Source organism: Balaenoptera acutorostrata, chromosome X (genome assembly GCF_949987535.1).
Source record: "Balaenoptera acutorostrata chromosome X, mBalAcu1.1, whole genome shotgun sequence".
Taxonomy (NCBI): Eukaryota; Metazoa; Chordata; class Mammalia; order Artiodactyla; family Balaenopteridae; genus Balaenoptera; species Balaenoptera acutorostrata.
The window spans coordinates 61,485,711-61,497,292 of record NC_080085.1 but is presented as its reverse complement, the minus strand read 5'-3'; the positions used below and the strand labels follow the sequence as shown (position 1 = coordinate 61,497,292).

The 11,582-nt window shown below is 43.9% G+C and overlaps 1 protein-coding gene across 2 annotated transcripts; it reads left to right on the top strand.

The window, feature by feature from the left end:
- The first annotated feature begins 1,259 nt into the window (after positions 1–1,259).
- SNX12 (sorting nexin 12) lies at positions 1,260–9,306 on the top strand. Of its 2 annotated transcripts, none has more exons than XM_007183605.2 (4): positions 1,260–1,621; positions 6,260–6,355; positions 6,891–7,015; positions 7,425–9,306. In XM_007183605.2, exons 1-4 carry the CDS (start codon positions 1,322–1,324, stop codon positions 7,525–7,527), a joined length of 624 nt encoding a protein of 207 aa, XP_007183667.2. In that variant the 5' UTR covers positions 1,260–1,321; the 3' UTR covers positions 7,528–9,306. The 2 variants fall into 2 exon arrangements, with proteins under 2 accessions (XP_007183667.2, XP_007183666.2); XM_007183604.2 differs by having other exon boundaries at positions 1,267–1,633.
- The last annotated feature ends 2,276 nt before the right edge of the window (positions 9,307–11,582 follow it).

Sequence of the window (11,582 nt, the reverse complement as noted above, 5' to 3'; positions counted from 1 at the left end):
CCTCTCTAAGCACTTCCACTACACAACCTGAATTGGTGATAATTGCCTAAAAATATCATGCTGTTTCTTATCTGGATGACTTTGCATATGCTATTCCCTCTGCAAGAAATTACCTTTCCCCATTTCCATTCCTGTTTGTCTTTTCATGTCTGTCAAACTCAGATGTTTCCTCCTCCAGGAAGCCTTCCTTAATTCCTCCAGTTACTCATGTCCTACGTGTTGCTTGGAATATTCACTTATTTTGTATTTGTCACATTTTATTAATTTTATTTACTCGTCTCCTTTTCTAGAATGCTAACTCCTTGAGGGCGGGGACTCTCTTATTGAACTCTAGGTCTTTAGTGTTTAGCATGGTGCCTGACGCATAAGTAGTTGCTTAGGAGATATCACTTAAATTGACTTAAATAACTTAACTGTGAAATTATAGGGCCTTGTACTCCGTTGAAAGAATTTCAGGCATCAATGATATGGGAAATTTTTTTTTGAGCGGAAGAGGGCTGGTGCAAGGAGGAGAAAGGATGACCTAAAATCACCACCTTTACTGTGGGCACTACCCTCTTCATGTGCACCATTGTAAATTAGTCATACAAATATTAGTATTTCTATAGATATTCTCATGTAGACACATATTCTATCTCCATTATGGGCTGTAAGCAACCTCAGAGCAGCGCCAAATTTGGAGTTTCGCAGAGTAGCGATAGAAGGTGTTGAAATAAATGCCCTCAGTTTGCTGAGAAATGTAATATCCGAGTACACCTGAAATTAGCTTTTATGTGGCAACAAGTGGAGGATGAAGATATGCCCAAATTTTCCTGAAAAGTGAGAATGAGAAATCATCTTTGTATACCCCATCCTCGCTGCTTTCCTGGCACCATAAGTAGCGCTCACTGAGTGCTCAATTGTGTGTGAAATGAATTGAAACTATTAGTGGCACAAGTGGCCGGGCTGCGTTTTAGGTTCTTAGTACCATTGTTGAAACCCCACCATCGGGAAACCACCCTTCTATTTTCGCGCAAAACCAGGACTAATTCAGGTCACGGGGCTTCGGCCTATCACTGTACGATCCTAGCTCGCGGGGCAGTGCCCACTGCTGATTGATGCACAGTATAAGACAGTTTCTTGGCTTGAGGAGCAGCGATTGGCGGATCTCCCCAGTAGTGCTTCCTAGGATACTGGGGGTGCGTTTTGAAGACGCAGGTTCCGGGGCGGCCACAAACACTGCCCGGAAGTCTGAATGACGCCTCCTCGGTACAGGACTTCCAGCCGTCCGCTTGCCGCTATTCAGGGTGCCGGGCCCCGGGTCGCGGCGGCGTGCGCGTGCATGCGTGCGTGCGTGGGCGCGCGTGCGCGGCGCCGTACTCTGTGGGTTGGCTGGTTATTTTGCAAGCGGGAGGGGCCGTGCGCGCTCCTGCCTTCGGCCTCTGTCCCCCATCCCCCTTTCCCCGGTCCCGGTCTCTCCTTCGGAAAGATGTCGGACACGGCAGTAGCTGACACTCGGCGCCTTAACTCGAAGCCGCAGGACCTGACGGACGCTTACGGGCCGCCAAGTAACTTCCTGGAGATCGACATCTTTAACCCACAGACGGTGGGCGTGGGCCGCGCGCGCTTCACCACCTATGAGGTTCGCATGCGGGTGAGTCACGGGGTGAGGGAGACAGCTGAGGGAGGACCGGGCGGCTGGGCGGGGAGGGCGGGGGTGGGCGGGGGGTGAGGCTGCCATAGGGACGGCCAACGGTGGAGAAGACGCTGGAGGGGTCATTTGGGGGTTAGGGGCTTAATAGGTTTGCAGAGAGGTCTGCCCACTCGGTTGTGGCCCGAGGATACAGAAAACTCCTGAGGGGGGACATTGGACCGGCATGAGGGAAAACAAGTACCCATGAGCAAGAAGTGAAGCATGGCTGGAGACGGTGGGGAAGGATGGAGAGGATTAGAGTGAGGAATTACAGGAAATAGGAATCAGGACTGTAGCGACAGAAGGAGGGAAGGAGGAGTGGAAGAGGGCCGGGGGATGGAGAGCCAAGGCGATATGCTGTGGGGTCCCATAACTAAACTAGGTTGTGGGAAGTCAGTCTGAAGAAGGGGGACAGGAAGGCCCAGAGGAGCTTCTTCTTAATGAGGTCTCCGTGGATGATGGAGTTGAGCAAAGCCTAGATTAAAGGGAAGAGGGATTCCAGGAACGGGAGACAGGACAGTGGGCTTGGTGGAGCAGAAATAAGAAGGGGAGTCGCCTTGAGACTGAGTGCTTCCCAGACTTGTGTAGAATTAACATCTGAAGGAGAGAAGTGTTTAATGCTTAAGTTTTCTCAGGTACTACATGCTCACTGGAAAACCTGACCTTGCACTCGGATTGGCGGATTGTCAGTCGCTGCCCTCATCCTGGGCTGACCCTTTAGATTTGAAGTATCCAGAATATTTATTTCAGTATTTACTGGCTCTCATTTGGCATTTCTGTATATGAATGGCCATTTGCCCTTTCTGCCCTAGATTAACCTTTTGGATTCATTATATTAGTCCCTAGTCTGTAGTTAACTTTAATATATGACATTTCAGGACTGCCCCAGGAGTGGTTTCTTCCAGTGTGCACTACAGAGGACTTTATTCTCTAGTTCTTAGTCCACGATGCAAGGATGGAATGTGCAGAGTACATGGTTTGCAGTGTCTTTGGCCCCATTGAAGTGGTTACAGGCAAAAAAGTTTGAGAGCCATTTTCTAATTTTCCTTATGTTTTCTTCTCAGACTAGAGGGCCAGAATATTCTCTATGGACAGCATGCTGCTCAAACAGCATTTGAAGACCTAAAAGAGTGTATGTGCTTTTATTTTTGAATGAATGAATTGAATGAGAGAGTGTGCTCTCCCACCTGGGCTTTGAAACCTAATTAAGAAGCGATGATCTGCAAATTCCAAGTTTGGCAAAGTCCAAACTGAAGAAAGAAACGTGAATAGAAAAAAATGAGAAAAACTTGTCTATATAAGAACTGTTTGAAATCATCTCTTTGGGGAAGAATGGACGTTAGAGCCCTCAAAATATGATAAAAGCTGGGAACTGTTAATGGCAGAGAACTTAATTACCGGAGGAATCCTGGGCATAACTTGTTCAGTGTAAGAACTCTCTGCTGTGGGGTCTTGGAGACATTGTCTTGATGTATTACCCAAGAGCTGTAGGGATTATGAATGGAATTGTTCTCTACTTCAGGCATTCTAATAAAACAGAAACTGTTCATCTAGTGCCTACTGTGTGCCAGGCACTGAACTAGGTTTTAGTTTCTAAGTCCTTACAAAACACCATTTTACAGATAGAAAACTGAGGAGGAATGCAGTTTAAGTAATTTGCCCAAGTACGCATAGCTAATAAGTGGCAGGGTTGAGATTTGAACCCAGGTCCGTCTGACTCCAAAGCCCACCATACTCTTTGCACTACACTTTAGTCTCTTCGGCAATGCTTAGTTGCAAAACTTTAGTGTGCAAGATTTTTTTTACCCACTAAGATTTTCATCAGTCTTTTCCACAATTACTAATTGTATAGTGATTGATGAGAGGGTTGATGGCAGTTCCTACTTCTGTGGGTTTGAGTTAATTTATATTTATGTTAATTTATATGGCTATATAGGCTTTTAATATTTTTGTTGAACTCTGTTTTGGGGAAAATTGGTGAAATCATTTGGTTTGAAATTGCTAATTTAAGTGACTGATCACGGTAGGCATTATAGGGAGCATGAGACTCAGGAGAATGGGCTTTGGGAGTTAAGCATTGTGTATGGTAGAAGCAGATGGCACTGACTTGTTTCTTTGTATAATAGCTCAGGGAAGGAATACCCACCCCAAGAAATAAGGAGTCTGGAGAGGTATTCTGGTGGCTTAACAAGATATGTATGGAACTTTTCAAATGTCAGTTGTCCTGTGGACTTGAACTTTGCTTCTTTCTCCCCTTTCCCTTGATTTTGTGTTGATCAGAGCCAAAGGACTCTATATGCTGTACTACACAATCGTGTCTCCCTCATATAATTTGTAGGTTGGAGCTGAGAGAGTATCCTAGTACATAGTATCCCCTTCCTTAGATGGCTAGGTGCTGAGATGAAAGGCCGTTACTGTCACCATCCTGTGGGGGTGGGGAAAGAATAGCATTTTTGTAAGTCGAAGGAGGAAGTTCACAAAATGGCAGTGGGTGGTTTCGCTGTGTCTTGGAAGAATCTACTCAGCACTGTTTTTCTTTTCTTAGATTCTTCTGTTGGCTTCTGTAAAGGCCTACTGGTTAAGGTTCTACTGTTTGGGGATCACAGTATTTGTCATGAACTCTGGTGGAAACCTGGAATCTCATGATACTGAAGGGCTTTTTTTCTTGAATGATTATTTTTACTCCCAGTTTTATTGAGATATAATTGACAGATAACTTTGTGTAGGTTTGAGGTGTAGAATGTGATGATTTGATACACATATTTTGTGCAGGATTCTGAGAATGTTCTCTATAATGGCTGATTGTGAATAGGTAATACATGCACATGGTACAAAATTCAAAAGGTAAAAAAATGATATACTATAGTTATTGAAAAAAATCTGTGTATAAGTGGACCCATGCGGTTCAAACCCGTGTTGTTCAAGTGTCAACTGTACTGTAAAAATGAAGTCTCCCTCTCTCCCTCTGCCTTCCAGAGGTTCCCCTTTCTGAAGAAACTGCTGTTTCCATTTTCTTATTTATTCTTCTAAAAAATAGTTTCGGTAATAAGATATTACTTTACGTATATCCCACTCCACTTCAACCCATTGACGTTCCTGGGACCTTGATCCTGAGTAGAGTTGTAACTAATGTAAGTTGGCCAGTTATTTGGCTTTTGATGCCCTATACCTAGAGCTAGATCCTGAAAAGACAGTTTCCAGACTTTAGGACTACAAAGCATGACATAGTGAGGAATGTGTGAACCTCTAGCATAGCTCCAATGCTCTTTACCTGCTCTGAGTTAGCTGTGGAGAAAGGAGAGAAACTAGCTCCTTTTTTTTCCATCTACTGATTTGAATTGACTGGTGGGAAACATAGTATTAATACATTTGTTTGGCCATTTCTACTTAGAACTTGTAGATAGGAGTGAGGATCAGGGCTTTTTGTTTGTTGGAGGTTCCTGTTGCCATTGGAGCCTTGGGAAAATTCTCAGTGATTAAGATGTGGGAATAAGCCGATTTATATCAGGGAGCAAGCTATGGTAAGCCAACTTAATGTAAGTGCTATTTCTGCTGCACTTTCTGGATAAGGAGAGGGTAAACAGATACATAGGGCCACTATTAATCAATTGAGTATTTTCTGAGTAACTTGCATAATCTACATTTAGGGAGATGCAGCAGTAGTCATGGCTCCCGATTTCAATGAAATTATAATTTAGTTAGGTAGCAAGACTAACATAATGCTTAAAACAGTGGTGTGTCAGGCAGTACCAAAGTCTGTGTGTCATATGAGTTCAGAGGAGAGGGAGACCAATAAATTAAGCTGGTGTTGTCAGGACAGATTTCCTGGATGAAGTGGGACTTGAGCTGGGCTTGTAGAATGGAGAGGATTTGGACAGGAAAAGCAGAGGAAAGCATACTTTGGAGGTGCTTATCTCTTGTTCTTTCCAGGGAACTTAAATTCACTTTTCAACTGAAAATGTAATGCATGCATATGATAAATTCAAATTGCACAATGAAAAATGTGACCTACCCACTCCAGTTGTCTAGTCTTATTCTCCAAAGTCAATCATTGTTATCAATATCTTTTCATAAATATTTAATTCATAAATATAAATATATACACGTATACATATCCCTTTTAAAAACAAATAGAGGCAGGCTGTATATACTGTTGTGTGCCTTGATTTTAATGCTTAATATCTTTCCATACTGGGACATATATATCTTTCGCATTCTTTTCATAGTTGTATTCCACTGTACAAGTGTATCATAATTTATTTAACCAGTTATCTGTTGATGGACATATATTATTATTACAAATGAGAAAATTCAGTGAAAACCCTTGTACATACATATTTATGTACAACTTCAAGTCTATTCATAGGATAAATTCTAAGCAGCAAGGGACTTCTAATCACCACCTGTGACAAGGCTGGATGTGGTAAGGATTGGTATTCACCCGGTGGTGCTTTGAAAGGGTTCTAGGAACATGGTCCATAGGAGCTGTTTCTTTCTTAAGACCTGTCCAAGTGGTTGTGATAGGTGGCCATCACAGGCTGACATTTCTTACCATCTCTCTTCTCTCACATTCTTTCTTCCCTGTAGACAAACCTACCTATCTTCAAGCTGAAGGAGTCCTGTGTACGACGGCGCTACAGTGACTTCGAGTGGCTAAAAAATGAGCTGGAGCGAGATAGTAAGGTATGGCCCTGTTTCCTGTGTGGCATCCTTGAGAGAGGAGATCTGCATAGGTTTATAAAATCTTGAAGGCAACAGAGAGGGTGAACACACTCTGTCTACCAAATCCCAATATATTGGATCTGGGTGATACCCTTTGAAACTTGAAAGTGGTAAGTTCAGGAGAAATTGTAAAGAAAAACTATTAGTTGACTTAGTGGCTAGAAAAGTCATACAACTTAATTCCTTTAGGTGCTAAAAATGGAAAGTGTAGCTAAATTTTTGGATGGTAGTGGACTGTCAAAGAAAGTGAAGAATATTTGAAGTTTACTTCCTTTCTTTTGAGATGGTAAACCTGTCCTCCCACAGAAACAGAGCTGGATTAATTTTTGACCTGAGCCACCCCCTGACTGTTCTTATGACCTCAGTTCTTGCAAGTTGCTGAACTATGGCATAGGATGGACCCTATGCCTAATAGGAAATGAAGTGTACAGTGCTTTACCACCTTATTCCGTCTCTGTCCTCTCCCGTGTGACTGATATTTTGCGTCTGCCTACAGATTGTAGTACCACCACTGCCTGGGAAAGCCTTGAAGCGGCAGCTCCCTTTTCGAGGAGACGAAGGGATCTTTGAGGAGTCCTTTATTGAAGAAAGGAGGCAGGGCCTCGAACAGTTTATTAACAAGTAAGCCAAGTTCCTGGGGATTCCTTTTGCTACTTTTGCCATTTTGGTCTTTCTATATGTTTCGTCTCTTTCCTCTTTTGTAATGGGTAATATGATGTGGTGCCAATTGTGTGCTGGGCTCACTGGACAGTAAAACTCCATTCCTTTGAGCAGAATTCCGATCCTGTGCCTCAGGGCCTGAGAAAGCGCTGCATGTTGGATGTGTCTAGGGATTTCCCCCACCTTACGCCTCTGTCCCCTTCCCTTCTGCAATATTAGGGTTGAAGTGGTACCCTGCTGCTGTCCTCTACTTGCTTGAACTTCAGGGCTGACTTTGCCCTTCTTCCCCTGTCCACATCCACAGCCCTATCCCTCTGCGAATTCTCTCTTATCCCAGATAATACTGATAACCATCTTGGTCTCTTTATAGAATTGCTGGGCACCCACTGGCTCAGAACGAACGCTGCCTACACATGTTCCTGCAGGAGGAGGCAATTGACAGGAACTACGTCCCTGGGAAGGTGCGCCAGTAGGAGCCCCTCTCACCACTTGCCCTCTACTTTCCTGCTGAAATGACATTGGTTTTTACACTAAGCCTCTCTCTCTCTCTTTGATCTGAAGTTGGCTCTCCATCCCCTGGCCCGATAGACTGTCTGGCATTGTGTTCCTTGGTACCTGACTATACCATGGGCACTCTGCTAGGATCCTCTCCTCTGAGGAGAGGTGGGAAACCACAGGCAGATGCCCTTTGCTTGGGGTTGGGGGGTGGGTGGGGGGATTGGACTGGAAGGCAATTTCTTGGGCATTTACCCATGCCAGAAGGCTAACCTTGCGGGGGGCGGGTCTTGTGCTGGTGGGGCACTTGGGTACATACTGATGCTGCAAGTCCAGGGGATTTTTCTTACTCTTAGGTTTAACCAGGAATACTGAGCAGGGAAAGACCCTGCCTTTCCTACTGCATGAACTTTTTTCCTTGTGGGGAAGGTGGCAGAGACTGAAAAGCTCTCGTTTTCTCTAGGCCCGTTCCTAGTTTTCTCAAGAGTTTCTTTTGTTGTACTTTCTGTCTCCCTTGTTGCTTTTCATGGCAGTAATTCTAGAGTCTAAGCAGTCTGTTGTGTGGAGCAAGGTGTGTGGGTTTTCTGGGCCCATCATCATGGCTGCTTCAGAGTCAGAAGGAAGCCATAGGGCAGTTGGGGAGCTCCTGTTGCCTAGCCCCTTTCCTTTGTGGCTCCCCGCTCTGGCTGCCTGTTCTCACTCACCAGCAGGTGAGTCAGAATGGGCTGGGCCAGCAGTTCTCCCTCCCCAAGCCCTTGCTACTTTTATGGGTTAGCTTTGCAGATTTGGAGGCTTGAGGGCTAGGGGAAACTCACCACTGCCAGGTAACTCCCTGAAGGGTGGGAGTGGATCATTTTCTAGGTACCTCCCCGTGGTAGGGAAGGGCATCACCACTCTCTTCCTTCCATTCTCCCTTTCCCCCATCCCATTTAGTGCTGCCACAAGACAGAAAACACATGAACAAACCACACAGTCTCTGACTTCTCCTAAGCACTTTGAGCTATTGATGGGGCTTAGGGGCAAGAGTTGTCGCTGCCCTCCCCAGCTTGGTCACAGGGTTATTGAACTGCCTGCACTTGTTTCCCATGGAACCCCAGCATTCTCCCCGGAAGCTGAGCTAGGTTTAGCAGCTGGGTATAGATTTCCTAAAACTTAGAGTCTGAGGCAGCTTCTTGAGGCTGGCGACTTTCCTGGGCTTCTGTCTGGGATGTAGTGGTTTGTTTGCTGGGGCCCGATATCTGTCCCAAGTGGTGGGATGGGAGCAGGTTAACTCTGGTGTCAGGTCAAAAGTGGGGGCTCTTTGCTTAGTCACCCTATCATGGAAGGACTGGAATTCTTTATATAGGGTCTTGAGGGAAAGGATTACTGATTCTGACAAGACCCTGATCGGAGAGATTAGGATTGGATTTTGATATGGGGTTTGGAGTCCATCTAAATGTTGAAGTTCCCTGACACAGATCAGCTCTTCAGCTGCCGGGCCTGTGCCAGGGGCTGAGCAGCCCCTAGAGTGAGGCTCTGCTCCCTTTCCCACCTTCCCAGTGTTGGTGTTGTTGCTGCCTTTTTCATTTGTATCCTCTGTTATTGACTTTTTTTTAAAAAAAGATTCCTCCTTTCATTGTGCACAAGTGCTGAGAGCCTGAGGCCCCATTTCTGCTGTGTATATATCCTGACTCGGGGCTTTTATTCAGCAAAATGTTCATTCTTCTGTCAGACAATGTCATATTCAACTCTGTTCATATTAAACCACTGTGAAGTAAGCCTCTGTTTTCCTGCTTAAGTTGTTAATTTAGTACTTTTTAGTTTCTAGGATATTCTGGGTATTGTGCAGAAATTATACAACATGGTCAATGTCCTGAAGTGATAAGTAATTTTTACATTTAGATTTAAAAAAAAGCAGAATCCTAGCTGCCTGTAGCAGTATTTACCTATCTTCCTTGCAACACGCAATTGACTTTGTCACAGAGGTAATGCATCTGCTTGCAGGAAGTAGCCATAGGTCTCAGTAACTGTGGTTTGGGTCAGATTTAGCAGATTTGGTTTTTAAGCTTGTGGGTGTGTGCTAATTTGGGCAAAATATATTTATTGTGTGTGTATATGTATATGTATATGCTATCTGTGTACATAAACACGTTTGTACATACGCTCATCCTCCGACACACCCTCACACCCCTTACAAACACTATTTCTTTCATAGGCTTTTTACCTCAATTGAGATGTTTTTCTTTCACATAGATTTGATGCAGGCAGAAAGGTGAGTGAACTCTGAGAATTTTTGATGGATGGATATTTTCACTTGACCAGTGGGTTCTGAAATGGCTTCATACACAAAGTGGGTTTTGGGAAAGGTTTGGGATGAGAGGTTAGGTAGGAATCTTGGCATTTGGGGAGTCAAAGGTAGTTTTTTTTTTTTTTTTTTTAAATAAACTCCCTTTATTTCACCAATGCTTTTTTTTTAAAAATTAATTTATTTATTTATTTTTGGCTGTGTTGGGTCCTCGCTTCCGTGCGAGGGCTTTCTCCGGTTGCGGCGAGTGGGTGTCACTCTTCATCGCGGTGCGCGGGCCTCTCACCGTCACGGCCTCTCCCGTTGCGGAGCACAGGCTCCAGACGTGCAGGCTCAGTAGTTGTGGCTCACGGGCCCAGCCGCTCCGCGGCATGTGGGATCCTCCCAGACCAGGGCTCGAACCCGTGTCCTCTGCATTGGCAGGCAGATTGTTAACCACTGCGCCACCAGGGAAGCCCCAAAGGTAGTTTTAATCATGTAGTTGAGCGTGGAAAGAAGGTATAGAAAGTGATGTGGTCAAAACATTATGAATTAAGATGACTTAACAATGGTATTTGGGTCCAAGTAGAAGAGTGGGGGCTGAATTGAAGAAGTTAAGAGGTTTTGGTAGTTCAGGAATTAGATGACTAAAGATATCTGAGGGGACAGGGAAGAATAGCTGTTTCTGTGAGATAAGAGAAAGGAAGAGTAATAAGAGAAATGCAACCTTCACAGGCAGCAGTGTTGGAGAATGAATAGAGAATAACTAGAAAAAGGAGCTGTAAAACAAAATATTAAGCTGGGCTATGATGGGGCGGGGTGCTTGAGGTAAAATAAAATGATTACATTCTCTTTCTTCAAAGACCTTATACTTCTTATACTTTAGTTCAGGAGATATCTAAACAAGACCAAAAAATGCTAGAGACAAAATAAGAGGTCCAGACACATCTAGTTAGTTGTCCAAACTTTTTAAATATCAGGTAAATTCCCTCTTTGGAGTCAAATGTAACTGGGTTCTGAAAGAACCCCAAATATAAGCCCATCAACACTGAGAAGGAGAAGCATACTTTTATAAGGAATTCAAGTTTATGCATGCATCTAGGTATTTACTACTAATTAATCCCCTTTATCCATAGCACAGAAAGCAGCTCAACCTTTCACTGGGACCTGGGGGACAGAGGCTAACAAAAATTTTTGAACATAGGGTGGGAGAGGTGGACAGCATTCAGGCTTCTCTGGAGTTTTTGTTGGATGAGGTGTCCTATTTAAGACACTTCCATCTTCAAATACATGCTGTAATAATTTAAGTAAAATTACTTTTTTGCTTTGGAAATGCAGACCAGCTGCTCACTGAAATGGATATTTCTTCCCATCCTTGAGGACTGTTGAGTCACCTCTGGTCTTCTCTTCTTAGACACAATAACAGTTCTAAGTTTTCCTCACTTCACTCATTTTTAACCCTTTTATCTTTATTATTCTGAAATCTCTCCAAGGTCCTCATATGTCCCTAAGTCATAGAGTCTAAAACTGGACACCACTTTAATTATAGCCTGAAGTTTAGGTGGTTGTTAGTCCATTTATACTTCGCAGTGTTCAAGTTTACTTTTAAAATGTAAACACTTTGTGACTAATTTAGCTTGTGGTTCTCTGCCACTCCCTTCCCGACCACCCACCACCCCTCATTCTTCTTATCTGTTTTTTTGCCTTGTACAAAAAAAAAATTATTCCCTAATTTACTTTTATTTTCTCTCTCCCTCCTGTCTGTCTATC

What these genes read in the sequence shown, in the direction of transcription:
- SNX12 (XM_007183604.2), top strand. Translation starts at nt 1,322, where the DNA reads ATGCGTGCGTGCGTGGGCGCGCGTGCGCGGCGCCGTACTCTGTGGGTT. An exon ending in CCTATGAGGTTCGCATGCGG is followed by an intron (nt 1,634 to 6,259) that starts GTGAGTCACGGG and finishes TCTTCCCTGTAG; the next exon opens with ACAAACCTACCTATCTTCAA. An exon ending in CTCGAACAGTTTATTAACAA is followed by an intron (nt 7,016 to 7,424) that starts GTAAGCCAAGTT and finishes GTCTCTTTATAG; the next exon opens with AATTGCTGGGCACCCACTGG.